Source organism: Corella eumyota, chromosome 3 (genome assembly GCF_963082875.1).
Source record: "Corella eumyota chromosome 3, kaCorEumy4.1, whole genome shotgun sequence".
Classification (NCBI taxonomy): Eukaryota; Metazoa; Chordata; class Ascidiacea; order Phlebobranchia; family Corellidae; genus Corella; species Corella eumyota.
The window spans coordinates 19149928-19177601 of record NC_137492.1 but is presented as its reverse complement, the minus strand read 5'-3'; the positions used below and the strand labels follow the sequence as shown (position 1 = coordinate 19177601).

The 27674-nt window shown below is 31.9% G+C and overlaps 3 protein-coding genes across 3 annotated transcripts; 1 reads left to right on the top strand and 2 right to left on the bottom strand.

Annotated features, from left to right (window-relative positions):
* Positions 1–191: 191 nt before the first annotated feature.
* LOC145744807 (glypican-6-like) lies at positions 192–10557 on the top strand. Its single transcript, XM_082562757.1, has 13 exons — positions 192–396; positions 655–813; positions 4301–4433; positions 4706–4883; positions 5051–5131; positions 5227–5392; positions 6657–6787; positions 7185–7451; positions 7659–7801; positions 8098–8292; positions 8623–8780; positions 9002–9092; positions 9448–10557. The coding sequence occupies exons 1-13, from the start codon at positions 228–230 to the stop codon at positions 9566–9568; spliced, it is 1992 nt and encodes a 663-aa protein (XP_082418883.1). The 5' UTR covers positions 192–227; the 3' UTR covers positions 9569–10557.
* On the bottom strand, positions 10503–12344 carry LOC145744808 (uncharacterized). Its single transcript, XM_082562758.1, has 3 exons — positions 11969–12344; positions 11563–11751; positions 10503–11341 (listed from the first exon to the last, which is right to left on the bottom strand). The coding sequence occupies exons 1-3, from the start codon at positions 12189–12191 to the stop codon at positions 10740–10742; spliced, it is 1014 nt and encodes a 337-aa protein (XP_082418884.1). The 5' UTR covers positions 12192–12344; the 3' UTR covers positions 10503–10739.
* Positions 12345–13203: 859 nt separating this feature from the next.
* LOC145746017 (uncharacterized) lies at positions 13204–27674 on the bottom strand. Its single transcript, XM_082564196.1, has 44 exons — positions 27632–27674; positions 27145–27585; positions 26810–26926; positions 26561–26677; positions 26308–26463; positions 26129–26223; positions 25676–25874; positions 25167–25607; positions 24832–24948; positions 24583–24699; positions 24330–24485; positions 24151–24245; positions 23751–23896; positions 23177–23658; positions 22842–22958; positions 22593–22709; positions 22340–22495; positions 22161–22255; positions 21708–21906; positions 21187–21639; positions 20852–20968; positions 20603–20719; positions 20350–20505; positions 20171–20265; positions 19771–19916; positions 19197–19678; positions 18862–18978; positions 18613–18729; positions 18360–18515; positions 18181–18275; positions 17781–17926; positions 17207–17688; positions 16872–16988; positions 16623–16739; positions 16370–16525; positions 16191–16285; positions 15738–15936; positions 15217–15669; positions 14882–14998; positions 14633–14749; positions 14380–14535; positions 14201–14295; positions 13801–13946; positions 13204–13708 (listed from the first exon to the last, which is right to left on the bottom strand). The coding sequence occupies exons 1-44, from the start codon at positions 27672–27674 to the stop codon at positions 13204–13206; spliced, it is 8358 nt and encodes a 2785-aa protein (XP_082420322.1).

Genomic DNA, 27674 nt, shown 5'->3' with positions numbered 1-27674 from the left:
TATTGAATGTACAAACAACGTGTTTGTTTGTTAAATGGCAAGAATGTGTTTATAAATTATTGTTAATTTTTTTGTTTGGTGTGTTTACAAAAAAATTTAAAAAACATTCTAAAAATCCAACTTAAATATTTAATAAAATTATTTTACCATTTTTAAAAGGTTTCTTAATCTATTCTATTATTTTAGATAATAATATTTTTAAGAAAATTAATAAAAGAAAATAAAAAATGAGGTTACTGATTATCCAATCCATCTTTATTGGATATTTGATGGCATTGGTTTCAAGTAAAAACATCAATAACGAGGATTATTTTAAAGCTTCGGACTCATGCTCGCCTACAAATGAATATTTTCTCAAAACCTTCAACTACTCAGAATTACTCACCCCTCAACGAGGTAAAAAAATTGTTTTTAATCAAGAAAAAAAACTTTTATTAAAACAAATAAAAAGCATCAGTTTGTGGTTTTATAAATATATTTGAAATGTGGTAAAGACAGTGGGTTTTTTTAAAAGAAATAGTATTTGTTGGGTTAATTTTTAAAGTTAAAAAACAATGAAACTAAAAATAAATATATACATTAAATATATATATACACAAATTATTTTTTATATCTTTCACAAACTAAATAATTTATATGCAATTGTTAATATAGGAAACACACTGCTGTCATGCCAAAGTGATTACACATGCTGTACTAGGAAAATGGAGAAAGATCTGCTAACCAAAACTAACCAGGAGTTTGAAACTCAAATAAAAGAGAAATTCTTCGAGGTTGAGGTTTTGTTAGAGCAAAAATATATAACAGCCGATGGTAAGTTCATTTTTTTTTTAATTTTAAACAAATAAAATAAATAATTTTTATATATTGGGTATTATAAAATAAGAATTAATTGTAAAATAGTTCTATTTATAAGTAAAATAGATGTTATATAGTTTAAATAATCACTTATTATTATATCTGTATTACCATTATATTGGTAGTCATTAATTTGGTTTAATAATTTCCTTATTGCATTGTATCTTTTGTATGCTCTCCCTTAAATAATTATTTGAATAAATTTAGCCTGAGGGCATTCTGATAATCTCTCAGAATTTTATCAATTTCAAGCTTTTGTTTTTGCTTTTGTTGATCCTAATTTTGATGAACTGTTTGCTTGTTTATCAGTTATGGGTTGTAGCACATCGTAATTTAAATGTGAAGAGACTATAAAGATAAAATTTACTTTTAAAATATTCCTTTGACATTCAAAAATTTAAATTTTTGTTCTTAAGTTAGCAAAAAATTTATTAAATTTTTAAATTATCACTACTTGTGATTTTTTAAACATAAAATTGTAAGGTTGTGTTGTTTTTTTGTTGTTAAAAAAATACTCCCAATTTTTAAAATGCAAAACAATATAAAAAAAACAGTTTCACTAAAACAGGAAATTTAATTAAACTACTCCCCGCTCCACTTCTAATATTACCCGTTCACTAACTCACACAAAGAAACCTTAATACAATTTCCACCATGAAAGGTTTTAACGTTAATGTATGCGACACCGTTTTCGATCATGCTAAATTGACTTGGAGATGCTTTTTAAGGCAAAGTTAATAAAATTGATGCGGCTTGCGATAATATTTGTTACGTCATGATCGTTATCCGAGATTAAACGTAGACATTTTTTCATGAAATTACGCATTTCAACGATCTCAACCAATTTTCGGTAACAATTTTTGGAATCAATTTTAATAGAAATGACAGAAAAGAGAGCAAAATTGGGTCTTACATAAGAACGTTTAAAGTGCTTTTTGCTTATTGACTTAAACTCTGTTTTCGAAATGGAAACGCTATAACACAAACAAACAAATACCTCGATATTAAACTGGGCTTTGTGGCCGAACTGTTTACATATTCGCCGAGTCCACTAAAACCTAGTTAAGCGGAACACACACGAATTCTAGTGTTTGTCTAACTAAGATATCAGAACCCAGGTAAGATAAAGTAAAACCCGCGCTCGCTTCGTGGCTTTGCCGTGGTCCCGTCTAAAACAACTTTATTTTGTTAGCACGATTTGATTTAACGTTTCTTATATAACGTTTTTATTGGAATGGTATGTTAGCAACTATTGCTATCAACTACACAAAATAATTATCAAAATCCACTTTATTATTTTTATTGTAGTTTTGCGTCTTTAAAAATGGTATTCAATTTATAGTTTGTTCAGTATTTTAATAAGAATTGCCGACCTGATGCGGTAGAACGCGTGGTTATTTATTTTTCTTGTAAACAAGGATTTATAATTGTTCGTTTCAGCTTATCTGTAAACACACCCAGTTCTTATTTCAAAAGGAAAATTAGTCTTAATTTTGAATGCCGTTGGCAACTTTAAAAATTAAGTCTCATAATATAAAAAAATCGTTATTTTACCCTTTATCTCTTTCAAAACAACAATGATTTTGTTAAAATCAATTAAAATTGTAATATAGAAAAATGAAGGATTTTTATTTGTTTTTTACCGTATTGTTTTTTTACCTAAGTGTTAACGAGCGCTGGTTTAAACTACTGATACAGTTGGTTTAAAGTAGTTGAGAATAATAGATGGCATTGTTTTCAACCAAAACCGCTTACTTGCAATAACGTATTTCAAATCCTTTGTTTTGTTGCCGTCGTATTAACTTTAGCAGAGAAAATGGCTCACTTTACCAGCATAAATATATGTGTTGCTATAATAATAGGTTATTATTTTCCTTCGTACATTTTTGCGCGGCGTTAATTGTTAGTTATTAAACCGTGTACCCATTCAAACCTTTGTCTGTAAAGTCTTATGATAAAGACTAATATGGCTTTAAAAAACATTATTGGGTTTAACGTATTAAATATTTTCGTTCAGTTTGTAAATGTATGCTTATCTTTTTTTACTGTTTTATTAGAGGAACCAAATTCATATTTTATTACGTTATTAATATTTAACAACGTTACTTTGTATGCTTATTATTGTATAAAAGTATGGTTCAACCATAAAAAGTAAGTTAATGGCTTTGTGACATTTAAAATTTGATGAAATACGTTTTTGCGTTAACAAAAAATATTTTGTTACGATTGGAATTTTTGCCTTTCCAAACTTTCGCAATGTGTCTATAAAATATTATCGTAAAATTTAATTTAAAGATATTTTATCTTTTGTCTTCCGAAATTAAAGATATCTTTTATTTACTTGGCAAAGCCAGCTTGACCGCGAAACCGCTAATTTTCTCGCCGCGGTAATTATTACGTCACATATTCGCGTTTCCTACCGTTGACAATAAAACAGCGGCGCAAAAAATGTGACTTTGGCAGCTGCGCATTTTATCCGGCCCTGCGTGTTATTAAAATAAAACTGTGTTTTTTTTCAATTGTTATCATTTTTCTGGGCTTCCTTAATTTTTTGTTGATAAAATTCTTAATAAAAGCGTTCTTTGTTTTAGGAATAGTGTGACGTTTCTGTTCGGCAATAATTTTTGTTTTTTTATAAATTCGGGTGTTTTGTTTTAAATTGGTTGTTTAAAGTTAAGTTATTTTGCAATTCTTTGGGTCATAGGGTAGTGTGTGTTTCTCTGTACTGTGCTTTAAAGGTAGGCCCTATTCTTTTCAAAAAATATATTTAAATTATAAAATTAATTTTGTCCTTATTGTATAGCCTATATTTGTATTTACTTTTATTAAAGCGCCAAAAATCTAAATAAAAAAAATTTTTATTAAAATGAATGTAAGAAAATAGATGTTCATTTGTTAATTTTGTAGTTCATTAAAATCACAAATTGTAACCTAAATTTTTTGAATTTCGATATTTTTCCAAGTCGATTTTTAGTGTTTTTTGAATTTAACAACAACGTGCACAAAAGTAATGCAAAAAATTTGAAATTTATCTCTTAAAACCTAAGCATTTTTTGTTTGCCCACTTTTATTTCAAGTTAATATCATGGGATTAAGCCAAGCATGTGAATTGGCTTTTAGTGCGCTGCGTTCAATTTCATAACAATCCTTTTCTATCTGGGTTCGTTGTTTTTGTTTTGTTCTGCCCATGACCCATAACTGAGACGCACCTTCTAAGGATATTGAATTTTATTATTGCGTTCTGAATGACTAAAAAAGGAGAAATTAGGTCCATTCTTTTCAAATAAAACACCAAAAAGCATTAAAATATTTTTAACTTTAGGTTTTTTGATACAATACCAATAATTTTTTTGGACAAAGTTCAAACTAAATAAAAACAACAAAAAATGTTTCAAAAATTATTTTTGTGATATGGTATTATTAAAAATATTTTTGTTTTTAGATTTTTTTGTTGATTTGATCGAAAACTCGAAGACAGCATCTGATGTTTTGTTGTTTAAAACTTACGGGAAACCTTACTCAGATAACTCACAACCTTTCATGGATCTCTTTGTCAATTTAAAGAACTATTATATGTAAGCTCTTAATATTACTAAGACTGTAGGGTTACCAACATAAAGTTAATTTTTTTTATTTGTTATGTATATTATATTTCTTTTATAAATGTAAATATTTTGTCTTAATAAATGTTATATTTTATAGTTTTTTTTGTACTTCAATAATTTCTTTACAAACTTTAAATTTTTTAACATTTTTTAGCAAAATTTGACTTTCAAAACTTTTAAAATAAATTTAAATACAAAATCTTTCTAATGCCAGATTTAAAATAAAAAATTATATATTCTAGGGGCTCAGCAGTTGATATTGAAGATATTTTTGATACTTTTTTCACAACTTTAATGCAGCGAGTATTTAAGATGCTGAACCCAAGTTATTTACTAGGTGACGAATACATGCAATGTATATCGGATAACTTTCTTGTTATCGAACCATTTGAAGATATGCCCCTTAAACTTTCAACACAGGTAAGTGGGGTATTTAAATTTGTTGTTTTAGTGTAAATGATTTACAATACAATTATTAATAAATATATTATAAATAGGAAAATAAATACTTAATTGCGCTAGTTAGTTGTCTACAGAATATAGCATTTATTATTTTATTTAAACCAAATTTTTATCTGATTTTTCAGATTCAACGAGCATTTGTAGCTGCCAGAACTTTTGTAAAAGGTTTAGAAGCTGGAAGGTTATTTTTTGAGAAAATTTCAAAGGTAAAAACATCGGCTAATTATATTTTTTTACAGTTTTTCTTTAAATTAAAGAAAAATTCTAAATATTTTTTCACAATCATTGATTTATGTTGTAGATAAAGTCGGACAATATGTGCCCCGATAGTTTGATGAAAATCCAACATTGCTCCAAGTGTGAAGGTTTTATATCAAGAAAGCCTTGCCACACGTTATGTGAGAATGTGTTGAATGATTGTATAAAGGAATACTCAGAGTTAAACGTTCTATGGAATGAATACGTTGGTAAGTTAACTATAAAAAAATGTAACTTATTAGTGCAGTAGCATATTAAATATTTTGACATTAGTAACCTTTTTTTTTAAATAGTCCAAAAATGTTTTTTTTTCAAAGCTCCGAATCTTTACATTTTTAGTGAATATATTAGGTAAAAAATACAACAATTTGGATAAAGTGATTGTGGAATCAAAAAAAATATAGACATTTATAGCCTAAGTATATTTTTTTTAAATAAAACTAAAAAAACTTAAAAAAAAAAAACTTAAATTTTCGAAACTTTAAAAAAGTTTAAAAATATGCTGGGGATTACAGTCTATTTGTTTTGTTATTAAAAAAATATTTTAACGTTTTGAAATGACACTTCTATTCTACTTTCTCAAGCTTGACCTGTTTGCACAGACCTTACCTGAACAGGAAACCAAATCATAAAATCACTCAAAAATGATTCACGCAAATTTGTAAAAATCTTTAGTCATAAATATTTATATTATCATTTAATAACATGACACCAATATATTTTCACATTTTTGAAGATTTGTTTGTAAGGCTAACTGGTTAATTAAAAAGTTAGACGACTATTTTAGGGTTTAGGGTTTCTATATTTGGTAGCCAATTTTGCAGACAATGAAAAGATCGATTAAGTTCAGTTACTCACTTAACAAAAAAACACTTAACTAGGCTTAAATGTCATTATCTAACATTTCACAAAAGGGTTCGGTGAAATGTGGAAAAAAAAAACTAATAACAAAAATTTTAACGAAATTCGAATTTTAATTTTAGTCACACTTTTCTTTAAAGTGCTTCTAAAATAGATTAAATGTGAGTGACGTTATTACAGTGAACATAATGACAAAATAATGACTAACATGGGCAAATATTTATGAGTTTAAACTGTGTTTTTTGTTTATAAAACCTAGTTTATGTCAACAAACTTTATGTGCCAATTTAATAAATGGTTAACCAAATTTTAGGTTTATTAAAACAACCATTTTGTTTACTAATGTCCTTGACTCAATTTTATTTTAGTTGTTAAAACCTCAAGGCTGTATATCAAAATTAAACTTAACTGTATTATAAGCATGTAAAATTTTATTTTTTTGTTGTATGAATTTAAATTAAATAAAAATTAAAATTAAAACACTAAACTGGTGTTTCTGAAACAAAAATTTGGGCAAAAAAGTAGTTACAATACCTTCTAAGTTTACAATCTTGGGATTTTCTTATTAAATCTTACTATAATATAGTTTAAATCTAATGTTTTTATTTTCAGATTTAATGCAAATTGTGTTGGAGCGACTTGGTGGACCTTTCAACATTGAATCAATGCTCGATCCTATGGATGTAAAGATGTCAGATGCCATCATGGTCCTACAGAACAACAAGGACATGCTTACTAAAACGGTAAAAATAAAAGGTTTATATAACAAGCATTATTTTTTATATTAACACTACATGATGAAGATCATTATAATATTGAGTTTACTGATTTAACATCAAAGTAATTATCAGATTATAGATTTTTGAGTAAGGGCCAACTCGATTAGGTACTTAGCTTTATATAAAGTATTGTACAATATCCAATTTCCCGAGTCAAGTTTAAAAATCATCCACTGAGTCCCTAATTTAATTTTTGAAATACATTAACAAATACTTTAAATTATAAACACCGCAAATGTAAAATTAATTTTTATTTTTTTAATCAAAACTAAACTATTAATTGTTACAAAAAATCATTTTTTTTTTTTTTTTTTTTTTTTCATTAAAAATTAATAATTTATTATTTCAATTTATTTTTTAGGTTTTTGATATCTGTGGACAGCCCAAGAAAGACCCAAATGCCACTTACATAAATATGTTCAACCCAATGAACTTGAACTTCCCCGGGATGGGTCCAGGTCAGGAGAACACGGACGGAACCTTTTCGTTCCACCCTTTTGAGAGTTTTGAGTATTTTGATGATATTAAAGATGAGGAGTTTGTGATTGATGATGACGATGATGATCTTACCCCCTCCTCCCCTTCTTCAAGAAGCACAAGATCAACTAAAAACAAAAACAACAAAAAAGTAAAATTTGAAATTTTATTTAAATTATTTTTATTTGTTTTTGTTTTTTTTTGTACTTTATTCACTGGATTTAATGGATTGCATGGAATACATGGATTCATATAATTCTGTATCTTTCATAGATATCAAAAACGTTCAGTTTTTACTAAACCTAATTCAAGAATTGATTTGCTAAGTTTACTAATGATTTTAAAATCTTTAATAAAGTCGAAGATGCACAGAAGTCGGAAGCACAACAAACGTGAACAAGATCGAGATCCCGACAAAACAAGAGGCCACGAGAAATCTCGAGATTTATCAATTCGTGAAGAAAGATTCAAGCAAGCTTCCCACCAAAACTTAAACGACGAGTAAGTATAAAAAAAGTGTGTAAACTAAGTCTAAGGTGATTAGACAAGGCACTGGGCGTCACTACTGGCCCCCAGGTTTGATTCCCACCGCTTCCATATCAGAGCCCTAAAACTAACGTGTTAATTACCAATAAGTTAGTATCGTCATATCAACAATATTTAAAACTGTTATAAGCTATTTGCAATAGGAATTTAGTTTTATGTGTTCACCCTGTAAAGTTGTTAGAATAACAAATAATAAAGTAAAAACTATTTCAATAACTTAGTTGTTACATATTTTTTTATTTTTTCTTTAGGTTTGAATTTGAACTTGATATTGATGAGAGTAACAGGGAAATGATTTTTGCAACATCAACTCAAACAAGTATTGGAACACTAGTCACTGAAATGAAAGCGGCACTAGAGAGCATGAGAAATTATTGGAGGTTATTTCCTGGGTCAATTTGTGATGAAATTGCTGATAAAGACTTGACTACCTGTTGGAACAAAAAGTAAGCCTGGGATATTTTTAATAAAGTAGCTTACTAATAAAGCTTCAAACTATTTTCTACCTAGACTTCTCTACTTAAGACAATGTTTTTTTTTTGGAATAAGTATTCTAAAAGGGCCAGTAGTATGGTATGGTTGTAGCATTAAGTTAAAACACTATAGGCCTTAACTTTAAGTTTTGGTAATGCTATACTATTGGTTTGGACCCAAGAATGGCTGTACAAACATGTTATAATTACACCTAAAGATTTATTATCTACTATCCCTGTGGTCGATTTTTTGGTTAAAATGCTGTTGCATCTCATTTTTTAACAGTATTGATTTGAATTTAGCTCTGGTTCGGTTTTAACCAAGGACGAGACCTCAGTTGAGTTATTGGGTGAAACTTCACAACCTCATAAACTTGATTCCTTAGTTGTTTTTCTGAGGACCACAATCAGTGAATTAAAAATGGCCACGCATGGCTATGATCCACAATTACCTCATGATCGTAAGTTTAATGCTGGAGTATAATAAAATATGCATTTTAAAGTTTTACACCTAATTGCAAATCATAAGAGAACAATAGCCTATTACTAAATAAAATTTTCAACCTTAGGCCTCTAATATATTTTGCATTGGATGCGCATTAAATTCTTTTTTAATTCTCTACAAAAATTATTCTTTTTTTCTAAAGGAAATTTGCTTTTAAACTTTTTATGTTTTTTCTAGAAGTTGGGATCACAACTTTTGAGGAGTCTTCTGGAGATTATTCTGGGTCCGGAGAGGGATCAGGATTCGGAGAAATTTCTCCAGAAATATTGTAAGTCAAATTTTCAACAATTTAAATCAATTTTTTATTTTTAATTTAACTAGTTGGTAGCATGCCCTATGGCTGACATTTTAATTGTTGTAATATGGTCTCAACCCTAAACTACCATTTACCTGCACACCAAAAACAACAATTTTTTTTTGTAGGCCTATAAATTGGTCATACATGTACATATATTATATATTCAATGTATAGTCCACCAAGTCCTATATATATGAATAGTAATTAAGATAAGGGCATTCACTTACGCCATAGCCAATTCTTATTTTCTTTTTAAATTTTCGGCTAAAATCTTGTAGCAATTTTCTATGATTAAATAAGGTTAAAATTGTGTTTTATTTTACAGTAATAATGGAGACTCTCAACATATTGATTGCCCAACCTGCGGTGGAATAAAATCAACTTCACTATTTCTCTTCATATACATTCCATCACTGCTTCTAACATTATGGAGTTGTGGGCTGTAGATAGTGAAGTTACTATTCGGTAAACTTGTAATAAGAGTGACTTAATACAGAGGTACTCTGCTGTTTAATAGCCACAGCTTTCCTACCTCTGAATATTGAACTAAATGTGGCGATGAGAAAATTATTATTTTGCACATTTCAAGGTTTTAACTTGTACAAACTTTTACATATTTCCGATTACACTCATTTCTGTAACAGACTGTTCTGTAGAAAATTTTGTGTCAATTTTTTTATTTATTTTTACAGTTTTTAGCAAACTTTTGAAACTGACTATTTCAGTATGTAATGGTGCCATTAATATTTTTAATATATTTGTAAAGTCTGTTCTTATTTTTGGATTTCTAATGTTTGAACTAAATTCCTAAAACCTGTTATTTTATATCAAGTCTTCTGCCCAAAAAATTAATAGTTTTAACCATTTTTAACAAGATTTTAATTATTATAAAATATTTATAATAATAATGTTGCAAAAAATGGTACTGAATTATATAACATTTGTATTACTTGGATTTTTTTATTCGTTTGTTCTTTTTTTTTACAAGTTTCGTTAATTCCAATCATGGTTATTTAACATCCCTAGCAGTAGAGATTCAAGAAAAAATTACTTTTTCAACTGTTTAAAGTGCTATGCAAACACCTTACTGCATTATTATTGCACCGTGCCTTCATAATAATACTTGGTGATATCATAGAAGTGATTTTAACCGATCTCAAAGTTAACATTTGCTTTAAATTATGTCTTGATGTGTTTTTTTAATATTAGTAACAATCTTGTTTTTGTACAGCCTTTTTTAAATATGTTTTTTTTTACAGTTTTAATATCTTGAAGCCAAGTTTTTCTATGTTAATATTACTTCTTAACGTTTAATTTGGTAATTTCAAAAGTTATTTTTCTTTAATAGTTGATTGATTTTTAGGTTCATTTTATGTTTTTTCTTTCATGTTTTATTGTAGAACTGACAATAAAAACATAGGTATTGTTGTTTATTAAACAATTTGGTATCATTAGGTTAATACAAAAAGATAAATCAAAAATATTTAAAAGAAATTATCCTAAAAACAAATAAAATCCAACTTTTGAGTACTTTAAAAAAAACTTTAGCAAAAATAGGATCAACCCTATCTTGTATGTTTAAATGGGTAATACTGCAATTTATATTAGCATTAATATTCATACAAACCCTATAACGCCTGAATCTTTAATCTCAGGCAATTGAAAATGCGTTTTTTCGACTTCGCTTCTTCCTCGCTGTAAAGTTTTTTCATCTAAGTATTTTAAATCTTTTAACCAACGAAGTATGCGAATGGTTTTGTCCTGCTGCTGTCTACAAGCATTTTCTCGCCCCGATACCGGGTCAGGTTTCAAATAGACTTCTTTTAAAGGAAGGTGGCTCAATGACATAACATTCGCGTCATTCCGAGTGGCGAGCGCTTCGGCTAAAGTAGTTCCCGCGCTTTTTGAGTTAGTCCGCCCCTTGCGCTTTATAGCAGCTGCGGTGTTAAGCCCTTTGTTTAAATCCACTGACTTTAAAGGTAGGTTCACTACTTCTTTTTGCGGCTGTAGCACTGGCTTTGAATTCACAGGTTTTCTAGAAGTCGAGATAAAATTCTCTTCATTAGAATGTGATGGGGAGCTTGTAGCTCCTCTTATGGTGTGCTGGACTTCATGGAGTGAGACTTGGACGCGTTTGACAATGATTGGTCGCGGTTGAGGTTGTTGGGTTAACTCTGACCCTGACTTTCGTTTTTGTTGAGTTCTGTTGTGCTTAGGTGCTAAATAACAGCACAAAGTTAAAAATAAAGTAAACTTTAATGCTTATAAAAACACAATGTCCAAAAGTCTTTAAACATTAGCGGAGTGCCTAAAGTAATATCCCTTTTCACAACTTAAAGTAACATGTATTTAACATGTCCTTAAAGTAACAGAACCTTTTATCAATTTTGTTCGCCGTTGAACTCTTACAACAGTTCATAATTTAAAACCAGGAACTTACCAGGTAGTACTGAGAGTTGCGGAAGTTGCTGGGTGCCCTTAATAATGACCTCTTTTCCTTTCCCACAGGGTCTAATTTGCGGAAATATATTAAGTTCCTGTCCAACACCGTAATGTGCTGCCATTGAATACGCACGGAGTCGGTTTCTTCCGTGATATCTTGGTGTATAACTAGTTTCTTGCCTGTAAGCTTAAAAACATAACATAACTTTGAATTACCAAGAAAATAAAGTAAAAAGTTGTGCCTATAAAAATGCTTATAGATGTAATAATTATTGCAAGTTTTCCTCATTGCATCACCATTTTGTTTATTAACTGATGCGTAACATATCAAAACAATGGCGGTTGACCTCTACTGCATAAAACAATTTACAGAATTTCTAGCAACATTAAGTTAGTAAAGTTACCTTGCGGCACATGCTGGACTGGTAGATCTGCAAAATCTGGTGTTGCTGAAGTATATGAAAGATGCACTGGCTTCTTGTATCTACTTGTTGGATTTGCAGTTGACGGTATAGCACCAGGACCTGCTTGAGCCTGCATGCGAGGAGTGATCAGAATTTTTGGGCCTGACGGTTGTGTATAGGAAGAATAACCTCTATTCGGAGCCTCGTTATTAGTGGTATGCATTATTTATATTATTTTGTATGGTTATACCAAACCCTTACTGTATGAGAATTTAATAAATTTAACGTAGAACCTTATAACATTAAGGTTATTTTCACCATACCGATTTTCGTAATAACACCCTTTAAAAATCCACTTTTTTTACTTATCCACCAATACCTACTATTATAAATTTTAATATGAATTTAAACATATTGTATTTCGCCTGCTTTAATTTTTAAATTGTGTTCTTTTTAACAATATAATATCATTTAAACTTTTAACTTAACTTCATATGGGCCTTTAACAAAGTATTAGTAAACATGAAACAATTGCCCTAATTTATATTGTCAACGAAACCGATAATAGTTGCTACGGATTTAGTTACATTTTCTCTTAAGGTTTAATTTTCGGCGTAACATCGTAGGAAATAGGATAAGGTTATAGAAACAAAACCTTATTACCACACTGGTTGGGTCAAAACATTTTAAGACATTGTCGGTCTTTACTTAGATACGTGTCAACTTTTGTAAGCCAGGAGGTAAAACTAACAAACGCTTGCATTTTTATTTCAAAATCTCTATTTGCGTTAATAAAACTGTACAAAAATGTTACAATGTTTTTAAACATTGGTTTTGGAATGTTCTGACATCTAAACTTGGGTTCCAGAGTCCTCCTTTCTTGCCAAACAGCAACAAACGCACATGCCAACTATAATAGCTAAGGTTGTTATAAACACTCCGGCCGACACAGCAACGATTGCTTGCCAGCTCCACCCTAGATCGGAATGTAAGTTAGATTTAGAAGTTACTTAGGCAAGTTCCTTTTTAGATATATTTACTAAAGGTAATAGATTTTTGTTTTGGGAAAGGGTTGTGCTGTAGTGACGTGTTAAAGCCATATATAAACGCTGGGCTCAAGGGCGAATATAGTGTGGCGTTGGTGTGGCTCGAACCTTAGACCTTTCGGCTTTTTGTCTGATGCCATTACCACTATACCAAGTTATTTTACATTGCTCTGTAAGTAAAAAATAAAGCTATAAAATCTCGATATATTCACCTGGGTCTTCTTCTATTATCGTCGTAGTTTCTGTATTAGGAATTGTATTGGAAATAAGTGTAGTGGGAGGTTGAGTCGTTGTTGTCGGGGCCGTTGGCAAAGATGGAACCGATACTGTGGAAGTCGTTGTAGATGTTGTAGTTACAGCGGGCACTATAGTTGTGGTCGGTATCGTTGTTGTGGTTGATGGTAGTGGTATAGTAGTAGTTGTTGCTGGTGTTGTTGTAGTTTGTACGCTTGTTGTTGGAGGACCTGCAAGTGTAGTGGGAGGTTGAGTCGTTGTTGTCGGGGCCGTTGGCAAAGATGGAACCGATACTGTGGAAGTCGTTGTAGATGTTGTAGTTACAGCGGGCACTATAGATGTGGTCGGTATCGTTGTTGTGGTTGATGGTAGTGGTATAGTAGTAGTTGTTGCTGGTGTTGTTGTAGTTTGTACGCTTGTTGTTGGAGGACCTGCACAAATTAAATGTAAAGACGGAAGCCTTTAAATAATTAAAACGGTATAAATTTGTTATATTTACTGATGAAGTTTTGGTAAGCATCATTGATCTGTGAAGCGTCTTGTTCTTCATACCAAACCTTCACTTCGTCGATTGAAATATTTAAACTTGCGCTTCCAAGTGCAAGTGGGTATCTCGGGCCAAGAGTAAAAACAGAAATACCAGTTTCAATATTGGGTTCAACAACATACGAATCCACTTCAGTTCCATTTAAATATATCTTAATTTAAAATGGATTGTTGTGAATGGTATTGAACCAAACACCTTAGGTTTATTTTAAATTGAGGAAAAGTTACTGGACATTATTTACACGCAGTGCTGTTGAATTATTCTATAATGCTCTCGCGTAGTATTGTTATAAATGTATACAATTACTTACTCTTTAAACGGTAACTTACCTTTTACCTCAAAAAGCGTTTTGACATTAAGTGATTAGGCAGAATTTTGTTATAAATAAATACATAAAACAGTTACCCGAATATTATTTGATTCGGACCAAGTAAAAGTAACATAGGTCCATGTACCAAGTTCAATTAGATCAGTATTAATAGAAGCCGTATACTTTTCTCCTTTAAAATATGAAAGGCAAGTTTGAATGGCTATAATATTGCGGAAATTCTACGTAAGCAAATGTATAGTTGTTCAATACATACCGTTTGGCGTAAGTACTTCGGCAATTACTTCAGTATCTATAACGTTAGGGTAAACTACAACACCCTTGGTTGGGAAAGGGTACACTCCGGTATGAAATATATGTGTTAATAAACCAGGCCATTCGTACACGTTAACCCAAAAGGCAATGGTAAATCCTGTATAAATATTAAACCGTTAATAATCTTTGTATTTTTGTTAAATAGTAGGCGGTGCCTGTAAGATAATATATTTAAGTATAGAAAATTGGTTTACCGTTATTACACATCGTAACATCAAATAAACAGGTATCTTGTATATCTGCAATAATTCCAAAATCTACTTCCTCGTCAGGAATTTGAAGACAATCCCCGATTACCCCTGGTATTATTCCTACAATTTAAGAAAGTGTTTTTTTATTTTTAAGTTATTTTAAAAATGTAACAACCATAGAAACGTGAACCATAATATTAGTTAAAATTAAATTTTATTTTGATACAAAAATTGCATTTAAAGCAAACTTACTTGCATCTTCTTCCAGGAACCCATCCCATTTTGGTGATTCACCAATATCAGGGTAAATTGTCCCATTTTGGGCAATATTGTCCATTGACCAAAACAATGCGGGTGATGTACACTTGCCTATTAAAACAAAATAATGAATTTATACTTGAAAAAATATTACTGCTCTTTTTTAGTGTATAAATATCTATCTTTAACAAAATATTGCTACCTGAGTATGGTGCAAGAATTGTAAAAACTACAATAAGGTTCAATATTTCTTTTTTCATATTTTTTAAAATTTTTATTTCTGTAAAAAACTTTTAGTTAATAAAGCTATAAAATCTCGATATATTCACCTGGGTCTTCTTCTATTATCGTCGTAGTTTCTGTATTAGGAATTGTATTGGAAATAAGTGTAGTGGGAGGTTGAGTCGTTGTTGTCGGGGCCGTTGGCAAAGATGGAACCGATACTGTGGAAGTCGTTGTAGATGTTGTAGTTACAGCGGGCACTATAGTTGTGGTCGGTATCGTTGTTGTGGTTGATGGTAGTGGTATAGTAGTAGTTGTTGCTGGTGTTGTTGTAGTTTGTACGCTTGTTGTTGGAGGACCTGCAAGTGTAGTGGGAGGTTGAGTCGTTGTTGTCGGGGCCGTTGGCAAAGATGGAACCGATACTGTGGAAGTCGTTGTAGATGTTGTAGTTACAGCGGGCACTATAGTTGTGGTCGGTATCGTTGTTGTGGTTGATGGTAGTGGTATAGTAGTAGTTGTTGCTGGTGTTGTTGTAGTTTGTACGCTTGTTGTTGGAGGACCTGCACAAATTAAATGTAAAGACGGAAGCCTTTAAATAATTAAAACGGTATAAATTTGTTATATTTACTGATGAAGTTTTGGTAAGCATCATTGATCTGTGAAGCGTCTTGTTCTTCATACCAAACCTTCACTTCGTCGATTGAAATATTTAAACTTGCGCTTCCAAGTGCAAGTGGGTATCTCGGGCCAAGAGTAAAAACAGAAATACCAGTTTCAATATTGGGTTCAACAACATACGAATCCACTTCAGTTCCATTTAAATATATCTTAATTTAAAATGGATTGTTGTGAATGGTATTGAACCAAACACCTTAGGTTTATTTTAAATTGAGGAAAAGTTACTGGACATTATTTACACGCAGTGCTGTTGAATTATTCTATAATGCTCTCGCGTAGTATTGTTATAAATGTATACAATTACTTACTCTTTAAACGGTAACTTACCTTTTACCTCAAAAAGCGTTTTGACATTAAGTGATTAGGCAGAATTTTGTTATAAATAAATACATAAAACAGTTACCCGAATATTATTTGATTCGGACCAAGTAAAAGTAACATAGGTCCATGTACCAAGTTCAATTAGATCAGTATTAATAGAAGCCGTATACTTTTCTCCTTTAAAATATGAAAGGCAAGTTTGAATGGCTATAATATTGCGGAAATTCTACGTAAGCAAATGTATAGTTGTTCAATACATACCGTTTGGCGTAAGTACTTCGGCAATTACTTCAGTATCTATAACGTTAGGGTAAACTACAACACCGTTGGTTGGGAAAGGGTACACTCCGGTATGAAATATATGTGTTAATAAACCAGGCCATTCGTACACGTTAACCCAAAAGGCAATGGTAAATCCTGTATAAATATTAAACCGTTAATAATCTTTGTATTTTTGTTAAATAGTAGGCGGTGCCTGTAAGATAATATATTTAAGTATAGAAAATTGGTTTACCGTTATTACACATCGTAACATCAAATAAACAGGTATCTTGTATATCTGCAATAATTCCAAAATCTACTTCCTCGTCAGGAATTTGAAGACAATCCCCGATTACCCCTGGTATTATTCCTACAATTTAAGAAAGTGTTTTTTTATTTTTAAGTTATTTTAAAAATGTAACAACCATAGAAACGTGAACCATAATATTAGTTAAAATTAAATTTTATTTTGATACAAAAATTGCATTTAAAGCAAACTTACTTGCATCTTCTTCCAGGAACCCATCCCATTTTGGTGATTCACCAATATCAGGGTAAATTGTCCCATTTTGGGCAATATTGTCCATTGACCAAAACAATGCGGGTGATGTACACTTGCCTATTAAAACAAAATAATGAATTTATACTTGAAAAAATATTACTGCTCTTTTTTAGTGTATAAATATCTATCTTTAACAAAATATTGCTACCTGAGTATGGTGCAAGAATTGTAAAAACTACAATAAGGTTCAATATTTCTTTTTTCATATTTTTTAAAATTTTTATTTCTGTAAAAAACTTTTAGTTAATAAAGCTATAAAATCTCGATATATTCACCTGGGTCTTCTTCTATTATCGTCGTAGTTTCTGTATTAGGAATTGTATTGGAAATAAGTGTAGTGGGAGGTTGAGTTGTTGTTGTCGGGGCCGTTGGCAAAGATGGAACCGATACTGTGGAAGTCGTTGTAGATGTTGTAGTTACAGCGGGCACTATAGTTGTGGTCGGTATCGTTGTTGTGGTTGATGGTAGTGGTATAGTAGTAGTTGTTGCTGGTGTTGTTGTAGTTTGTACGCTTGTTGTTGGAGGACCTGCAAGTGTAGTGGGAGGTTGAGTCGTTGTTGTCGGGGCCGTTGGCAAAGATGGAACCGATACTGTGGAAGTCGTTGTAGATGTTGTAGTTACAGCGGGCACTATAGTTGTGGTCGGTATCGTTGTTGGGGTTGATGGTAGTGGTATAGTAGTAGTTGTTGCTGGTGTTGTTGTAGTTTGTACGCTTGTTGTTGGAGGACCTGCACAAATTAAATGTAAAGACGGAAGCCTTTAAATAATTAAAACGGTATAAATTTGTTATATTTACTGATGAAGTTTTGGTAAGCATCATTGATCTGTGAAGCGTCTTGTTCTTCATACCAAACCTTCACTTCGTCGATTGAAATATTTAAACTTGCGCTTCCAAGTGCAAGTGGGTATCTCGGGCCAAGAGTAAAAACAGAAATACCAGTTTCAATATTGGGTTCAACAACATACGAATCCACTTCAGTTCCATTTAAATATATCTTAATTTAAAATGGATTGTTGTGAATGGTATTGAACCAAACACCTTAGGTTTATTTTAAATTGAGGAAAAGTTACTGGACATTATTTACACGCAGTGCTGTTGAATTATTCTATAATGCTCTCGCGTAGTATTGTTATAAATGTATACAATTACTTACTCTTTAAACGGTAACTTACCTTTTACCTCAAAAAGCGTTTTGACATTAAGTGATTAGGCAGTATTTTGTTATAAATAAATACATAAAACAGTTACCCGAATATTATTTGATTCGGACCAAGTAAAAGTAACATAGGTCCATGTACCAAGTTCAATTAGATCATTATTAATAGAAGCCGTATACTTTTCTCCTTTAAAATATGAAAGGCAAGTTTGAATGGCTATAATATTGCGGAAATTCTACGTAAGCAAATGTATAGTTGTTCAATACATACCGTTTGGCGTAAGTACTTCGGCAATTACTTCAGTATCTATAACGTTAGGGTAAACTACAACACCCTTGGTTGGGAAAGGGTACACTCCGGTATGAAATATATGTGTTAATAAACCAGGCCATTCGTACACGTTAACCCAAAAGGCAATGGTAAATCCTGTATAAATATTAAACCTTTAATAATCTTTGTATTTTTGTTAAATAGTAGGCGGTGCCTGTAAGATAATATATTTAAGTATAGAAAATTGGTTTACCGTTATTACACATCGTAACATCAAATAAACAGGTATCTTGTATATCTGCAATAATTCCAAAATCTACTTCCTCGTCAGGAATTTGAAGACAATCCCCGATTACCCCTGGTATTATTCCTACAATTTAAGAAAGTGTTTTTTTATTTTTAAGTTATTTTAAAAATGTAACAACCATAGAAACGTGAACCATAATATTAGTTAAAATTAAATTTTATTTTGATACAAAAATTGCATTTAAAGCAAACTTACTTGCATCTTCTTCCAGGAACCCATCCCATTTTGGTGATTCACCAATATCAGGGTAAATTGTCCCATTTTGGGCAATATTGTCCATTGACCAAAACAATGCGGGTGATGTACACTTGCCTATTAAAACAAAATAATGAATTTATACTTGAAAAAATATTACTGCTCTTTTTTAGTGTATAAATATCTATCTTTAACAAAATATTGCTACCTGAGTATGGTGCAAGAATTGTAAAAACTACAATAAGGTTCAATATTTCTTTTTTCATATTTTTTAAAATTTTTATTTCTGTAAAAAACGTTTAGTTAATAAAGCTATAAAATCTCGATATATTCACCTGGGCCTTCTTCTATTATCGTCGTAGTTTCTGTATTAGGAATTGTATTGGAAATAAGTGTAGTGGGAGGTTGAGTCGTTGTTGTCGGGGCCGTTGGCAAAGATGGAACCGATACTGTGGAAGTCGTTGTAGATGTTGTAGTTACAGCGGGCACTATAGTTGTGGTCGGTATCGTTGTTGTGGTTGATGGTAGTGGTATAGTAGTAGTTGTTGCTGGTGTTGTTGTAGTTTGTACGCTTGTTGTTGGAGGACCTGCAAGTGTAGTGGGAGGTTGAGTCGTTGTTGTCGGGGCCGTTGGCAATGATGGAACCGATACTGTGGAAGTCGTTGTAGATGTTGTAGTTACAGCGGGCACTATAGTTGTGGTCGGTATCGTTGTTGTGGTTGATGGTAGTGGTATAGTAGTAGTTGTTGCTGGTGTTGTTGTAGTTTGTACGCTTGTTGTTGGAGGACCTGCACAAATTAAATGTAAAGACGGAAGCCTTTAAATAATTAAAACGGTATAAATTTGTTATATTTACTGATGAAGTTTTGGTAAGCATCATTGATCTGTGAAGCGTCTTGTTCTTCATACCAAACCTTCACTTCGTCGATTGAAATATTTAAACTTGCGCTTCCAAGTGCAAGTGGGTATCTCGGGCCAAGAGTAAAAACAGAAATACCAGTTTCAATATTGGGTTCAACAACATACGAATCCACTTCAGTTCCATTTAAATATATCTTAATTTAAAATGGATTGTTGTGAATGGTATTTAACCAAACACCTTAGGTTTATTTTAAATTGAGGAAAAGTTACTGGACATTATTTACACGCAGTGCTGTTGAATTATTCTATAATGCTCTCGCGTAGTATTGTTATAAATGTATACAATTACTTACTCTTTAAACGGTAACTTACCTTTTACCTCAAAAAGCGTTTTGACATTAAGTGATTAGGCAGAATTTTGTTATAAATAAATACATAAAACAGTTACCCGAATATTATTTGATTCGGACCAAGTAAAAGTAACATAGGTCCATGTACCAAGTTCAATTAGATCAGTATTAATAGAAGCCGTATACTTTTCTCCTTTAAAATATGAAAGGCAAGTTTGAATGGCTATAATATTGCGGAAATTCTACGTAAGCAAATGTATAGTTGTTCAATACATACCGTTTGGCGTAAGTACTTCGGCAATTACTTCAGTATCTATAACGTTAGGGTAAACTACAACACCCTTGGTTGGGAAAGGGTACACTCCGGTATGAAATATATGTGTTAATAAACCAGGCCATTCGTACACGTTCACCCAAAAGGCAATGGTAAATCCTGTATAAATATTAAACCTTTAATAATCTTTGTATTTTTGTTAAATAGTAGGCGGTGCCTGTAAGATAATATATTTAAGTATAGAAAATTGGTTTACCGTTATTACACATCGTAACATCAAATAAACAGGTATCTTGTATATCTGCAATAATTCCAAAATCTACTTCCTCGTCAGGAATTTGAAGACAATCCCCGATTACCCCTGGTATTATTCCTACAATTTAAGAAAGTGTTTTTTTAATTTTAAGTTATTTTAAAAATGTAACAACCATAGAAACGTGAACCATAATATTAGTTAAAATTAAATTTTATTTTGATACAAAAATTGCATTTAAAGCAAACTTACTTGCATCTTCTTCCAGGAACCCATCCCATTTTGGTGATTCACCAATATCAGGGTAAATTGTCCCATTTTGGGCAATATTGTCCATTGACCAAAACAATGCGGGTGATGTACACTTGCCTATTAAAACAAAATAATGAATTTATACTTGAAAAAATATTACTGCTCTTTTTTAGTGTATAAATATCTATCTTTAACAAAATATTGCTACCTGAGTATGGTGCAAGAATTGTAAAAACTACAATAAGGTTCAATATTTCTTTTTTCATATTTTTTAAAATTTTTATTTCTGTAAAAAACTTTTAGTTAATAAAGCTATAAAATCTCGATATATTCACCTGGGTCTTCTTCTATTATCGTCGTAGTTTCTGTATTAGGAATTGTATTGGAAATAAGTGTAGTGGGAGGTTGAGTCGTTGTTGTCGGGGCCGTTGGCAAAGATGGAACCGATACTGTGGAAGTCGTTGTAGATGTTGTAGTTACAGCGGGCACTATAGTTGTGGTCGGTATCGTTGTTGTGGTTGATGGTAGTGGTATAGTAGTAGTTGTTGCTGGTGTTGTTGTAGTTTGTACGCTTGTTGTTGGAGGACCTGCAAGTGTAGTGGGAGGTTGAGTCGTTGTTGTCGGGGCCGTTGGCAAAGATGGAACCGATACTGTGGAAGTCGTTGTAGATGTTGTAGTTACAGCGGGCACTATAGTTGTGGTCGGTATCGTTGTTGTGGTTGATGGTAGTGGTATAGTAGTAGTTGTTGCTGGTGTTGTTGTAGTTTGTACGCTTGTTGTTGGAGGACCTGCACAAATTAAATGTAAAGACGGAAGCCTTTAAATAATTAAAACGGTATAAATTTGTTATATTTACTGATGAAGTTTTGGTAAGCATCATTGATCTGTGAAGCGTCTTGTTCTTCATACCAAACCTTCACTTCGTCGATTGAAATATTTAAACTTGCGCTTCCAAGTGCAAGTGGGTATCTCGGGCCAAGAGTAAAAACAGAAATACCAGTTTCAATATTGGGTTCAACAACATACGAATCCACTTCAGTTCCATTTAAATATATCTTAATTTAAAATGGATTGTTGTGAATGGTATTGAACCAAACACCTTAGGTTTATTTTAAATTGAGGAAAAGTTACTGGACATTATTTACACGCAGTGCTGTTGAATTATTCTATAATGCTCTCGCGTAGTATTGTTATAAATGTATACAATTACTTACTCTTTAAACGGTAACTTACCTTTTACCTCAAAAAGCGTTTTGACATTAAGTGATTAGGCAGAATTTTGTTATAAATAAATACATAAAACAGTTACCCGAATATTATTTGATTCGGACCAAGTAAAAGTAACATAGGTCCATGTACCAAGTTCAATTAGATCAGTATTAATAGAAGCCGTATACTTTTCTCCTTTAAAATATGAAAGGCAAGTTTGAATGGCTATAATATTGCGGAAATTCTACGTAAGCAAATGTATAGTTGTTCAATACATACCGTTTGGCGTAAGTACTTCGGCAATTACTTCAGTATCTATAACGTTAGGGTAAACTACAACACCCTTGGTTGGGAAAGGGTACACTCCGGTATGAAATATATGTGTTAATAAACCAGGCCATTCGTACACGTTAACCCAAAAGGCAATGGTAAATCCTGTATAAATATTAAACCGTTAATAATCTTTGTATTTTTGTTAAATAGTAGGCGGTGCCTGTAAGATAATATATTTAAGTATAGAAAATTGGTTTACCGTTATTACACATCGTAACATCAAATAAACAGGTATCTTGTATATCTGCAATAATTCCAAAATCTACTTCCTCGTCAGGAATTTGAAGACAATCCCCGATTACCCCTGGTATTATTCCTACAATTTAAGAAAGTGTTTTTTTATTTTTAAGTTATTTTAAAAATGTAACAACCATAGAAACGTGAACCATAATATTAGTTAAAATTAAATTTTATTTTGATACAAAAATTGCATTTAAAGCAAACTTACTTGCATCTTCTTCCAGGAACCCATCCCATTTTGGTGATTCACCAATATCAGGGTAAATTGTCCCATTTTGGGCAATATTGTCCATTGACCAAAACAATGCGGGTGATGTACACTTGCCTATTAAAACAAAATAATGAATTTATACTTGAAAAAATATTACTGCTCTTTTTTAGTGTATAAATATCTATCTTTAACAAAATATTGCTACCTGAGTATGGTGCAAGAATTGTAAAAACTACAATAAGGTTCAATATTTCTTTTTTCATATTTTTTAAAATTTTTATTTCTGTAAAAAACTTTTAGTTAATAAAGCTATAAAATCTCGATATATTCACCTGGGTCTTCTTCTATTATCGTCGTAGTTTCTGTATTAGGAATTGTATTGGAAATAAGTGTAGTGGGAGGTTGAGTTGTTGTTGTCGGGGCCGTTGGCAAAGATGGAACCGATACTGTGGAAGTCGTTGTAGATGTTGTAGTTACAGCGGGCACTATAGTTGTGGTCGGTATCGTTGTTGTGGTTGATGGTAGTGGTATAGTAGTAGTTGTTGCTGGTGTTGTTGTAGTTTGTACGCTTGTTGTTGGAGGACCTGCAAGTGTAGTGGGAGGTTGAGTCGTTGTTGTCGGGGCCGTTGGCAAAGATGGAACCGATACTGTGGAAGTCGTTGTAGATGTTGTAGTTACAGCGGGCACTATAGTTGTGGTCGGTATCGTTGTTGTGGTTGATGGTAGTGGTATAGTAGTAGTTGTTGCTGGTGTTGTTGTAGTTTGTACGCTTGTTGTTGGAGGACCTGCACAAATTAAATGTAAAGACGGAAGCCTTTAAATAATTAAAACGGTATAAATTTGTTATATTTACTGATGAAGTTTTGGTAAGCATCATTGATCTGTGAAGCGTCTTGTTCTTCATACCAAACCTTCACTTCGTCGATTGAAATATTTAAACTTGCGCTTCCAAGTGCAAGTGGGTATCTCGGGCCAAGAGTAAAAACAGAAATACCAGTTTCAATATTGGGTTCAACAACATACGAATCCACTTCAGTTCCATTTAAATATATCTTAATTTAAAATGGATTGTTGTGAATGGTATTGAACCAAACACCTTAGGTTTATTTTAAATTGAGGAAAAGTTACTGGACATTATTTACACGCAGTGCTGTTGAATTATTCTATAATGCTCTCGCGTAGTATTGTTATAAATGTATACAATTACTTACTCTTTAAACGGTAACTTACCTTTTACCTCAAAAAGCGTTTTGACATTAAGTGATTAGGCAGAATTTTGTTATAAATAAATACATAAAACAGTTACCCGAATATTATTTGATTCGGACCAAGTAAAAGTAACATAGGTCCATGTACCAAGTTCAATTAGATCATTATTAATAGAAGCCGTATACTTTTCTCCTTTAAAATATGAAAGGCAAGTTTGAATGGCTATAATATTGCGGAAATTCTACGTAAGCAAATGTATAGTTGTTCAATACATACCGTTTGGCGTAAGTACTTCGGCAATTACTTCAGTATCTATAACGTTAGGGTAAACTACAACACCCTTGGTTGGGAAAGGGTACACTCCGGTATGAAATATATGTGTTAATAAACCAGGCCATTCGTACACGTTCACCCAAAAGGCAATGGTAAATCCTGTATAAATATTAAACCTTTAATAATCTTTGTATTTTTGTTAAATAGTAGGCGGTGCCTGTAAGATAATATATTTAAGTATAGAAAATTGGTTTACCGTTATTACACATCGTAACATCAAATAAACAGGTATCTTGTATATCTGCAATAATTCCAAAATCTACTTCCTCGTCAGGAATTTGAAGACAATCCCCGATTACCCCTGGTATTATTCCTACAATTTAAGAAAGTGTTTTTTTATTTTTAAGTTATTTTAAAAATGTAACAACCATAGAAACGTGAACCATAATATTAGTTAAAATTAAATTTTATTTTGATACAAAAATTGCATTTAAAGCAAACTTACTTGCATCTTCTTCCAGGAACCCATCCCATTTTGGTGATTCACCAATATCAGGGTAAATTGTCCCATTTTGGGCAATATTGTCCATTGACCAAAACAATGCGGGTGATGTACACTTGCCTATTAAAACAAAATAATGAATTTATACTTGAAAAAATATTACTGCTCTTTTTTAGTGTATAAATATCTATCTTTAACAAAATATTGCTACCTGAGTATGGTGCAAGAATTGTAAAAACTACAATAAGGTTCAATATTTCTTTTTTCATATTTTTTAAAATTTTTATTTCTGTAAAAAACTTTTAGTTAATAAAGCTATAAAATCTCGATATATTCACCTGGGTCTTCTTCTATTATCGTCGTAGTTTCTGTATTAAGAATTGTATTGGAAATAAGTGTAGTGGGAGGTTGAGTCGTTGTTGTCGGGGCCGTTGGCAAAGATGGAACCGATACTGTGGAAGTCGTTGTAGATGTTGTAGTTACAGCGGGCACTATAGTTGTGGTCGGTATCGTTGTTGTGGTTGATGGTAGTGGTATAGTAGTAGTTGTTGCTGGTGTTGTTGTAGTTTGTACGCTTGTTGTTGGAGGACCTGCAAGTGTAGTGGGAGGTTGAGTCGTTGTTGTCGGGGCCGTTGGCAAAGATGGAACCGATACTGTGGAAGTCGTTGTAGATGTTGTAGTTACAGCGGGCACTATAGTTGTGGTCGGTATCGTTGTTGTGGTTGATGGTAGTGGTATAGTAGTAGTTGTTGTAGTTTGTACGCTTGTTGTTGGAGGACCTGCACAAATTAAATGTAAAGACGGAAGCCTTTAAATAATTAAAACGGTATAAATTTGTTATATTTACTGATGAAGTTTTGGTAAGCATCATTGATCTGTGAAGCGTCTTGTTCTTCATACCAAACCTTCACTTCGTCGATTGAAATATTTAAACTTGCGCTTCCAAGTGCAAGTGGGTATCTCGGGCCAAGAGTAAAAACAGAAATACCAGTTTCAATATTGGGTTCAACAACATACGAATCCACTTCAGTTCCATTTAAATATATCTTAATTTAAAATGGATTGTTGTGAATGGTATTGAACCAAACACCTTAGGTTTATTTTAAATTGAGGAAAAGTTACTGGACATTATTTACACGCAGTGCTGTTGAATTATTCTATAATGCTCTCGCGTAGTATTGTTATAAATGTATACAATTACTTACTCTTTAAACGGTAACTTACCTTTTACCTCAAAAAGCGTTTTGACATTAAGTGATTAGGCAGAATTTTGTTATAAATAAATACATAAAACAGTTACCCGAATATTATTTGATTCGGACCAAGTAAAAGTAACATAGGTCCATGTACCAAGTTCAATTAGATCATTATTAATAGAAGCCGTATACTTTTCTCCTTTAAAATATGAAAGGCAAGTTTGAATGGCTATAATATTGCGGAAATTCTACGTAAGCAAATGTATAGTTGTTCAATACATACCGTTTGGCGTAAGTACTTCGGCAATTACTTCAGTATCTATAACGTTAGGGTAAACTACAACACCCTTGGTTGGGAAAGGGTACACTCCGGTATGAAATATATGTGTTAATAAACCAGGCCATTCGTACACGTTCACCCAAAAGGCAATGGTAAATCCTGTATAAATATTAAACCTTTAATAATCTTTGTATTTTTGTTAAATAGTAGGCGGTGCCTGTAAGATAATATATTTAAGTATAGAAAATTGGTTTACCGTTATTACACATCGTAACATCAAATAAACAGGTATCTTGTATATCTGCAATAATTCCAAAATCTACTTCCTCGTCAGGAATTTGAAGACAATCCCCGATTACCCCTGGTATTATTCCTACAATTTAAGAAAGTGTTTTTTTATTTTTAAGTTATTTTAAAAATGTAACAACCATAGAAACGTGAACCATAATATTAGTTAAAATTAAATTTTATTTTGATACAAAAATTGCATTTAAAGCAAACTTACTTGCATCTTCTTCCAGGAACCCATCCCATTTTGGTGATTCACCAATATCAGGGTAAATTGTCCCATTTTGGGCAATATTGTCCATTGACCAAAACAATGCGGGTGATGTACACTTGCCTATTAAAACAAAATAATGAATTTATACTTGAAAAAATATTACTGCTCTTTTTTAGTGTATAAATATCTATCTTTAACAAAATATTGCTACCTGAGTATGGTGCAAGAATTGTAAAAACTACAATAAGGTTCAATATTTCTTTTTTCATATTTTTTAAAATTTTTATTTCTGTAAAAAACTTTTAGTTAATAAAGCTATAAAATCTCGATATATTCACCTGGGTCTTCTTCTATTATCGTCGTAGTTTCTGTATTAGGAATTGTATTGGAAATAAGTGTAGTGGGAGGTTGAGTCGTTGTTGTCGGGGCCGTTGGCAAAGATGGAACCGATACTGTGGAAGTCGTTGTAGATGTTGTAGTTACAGCGGGCACTATAGTTGTGGTCGGTATCGTTGTTGTGGTTGATGGTAGTGGTATAGTAGTAGTTGTTGCTGGTGTTGTTGTAGTTTGTACGCTTGTTGTTGGAGGACCTGCAAGTGTAGTGGGAGGTTGAGTCGTTGTTGTCGGGGCCGTTGGCAAAGATGGAACCGATACTGTGGAAGTCGTTGTAGATGTTGTAGTTACAGCGGGCACTATAGTTGTGGTCGGTATCGTTGTTGTGGTTGATGGTAGTGGTATAGTAGTAGTTGTTGTAGTTTGTACGCTTGTTGTTGGAGGACCTGCACAAATTAAATGTAAAGACGGAAGCCTTTAAATAATTAAAACGGTATAAATTTGTTATATTTACTGATGAAGTTTTGGTAAGCAT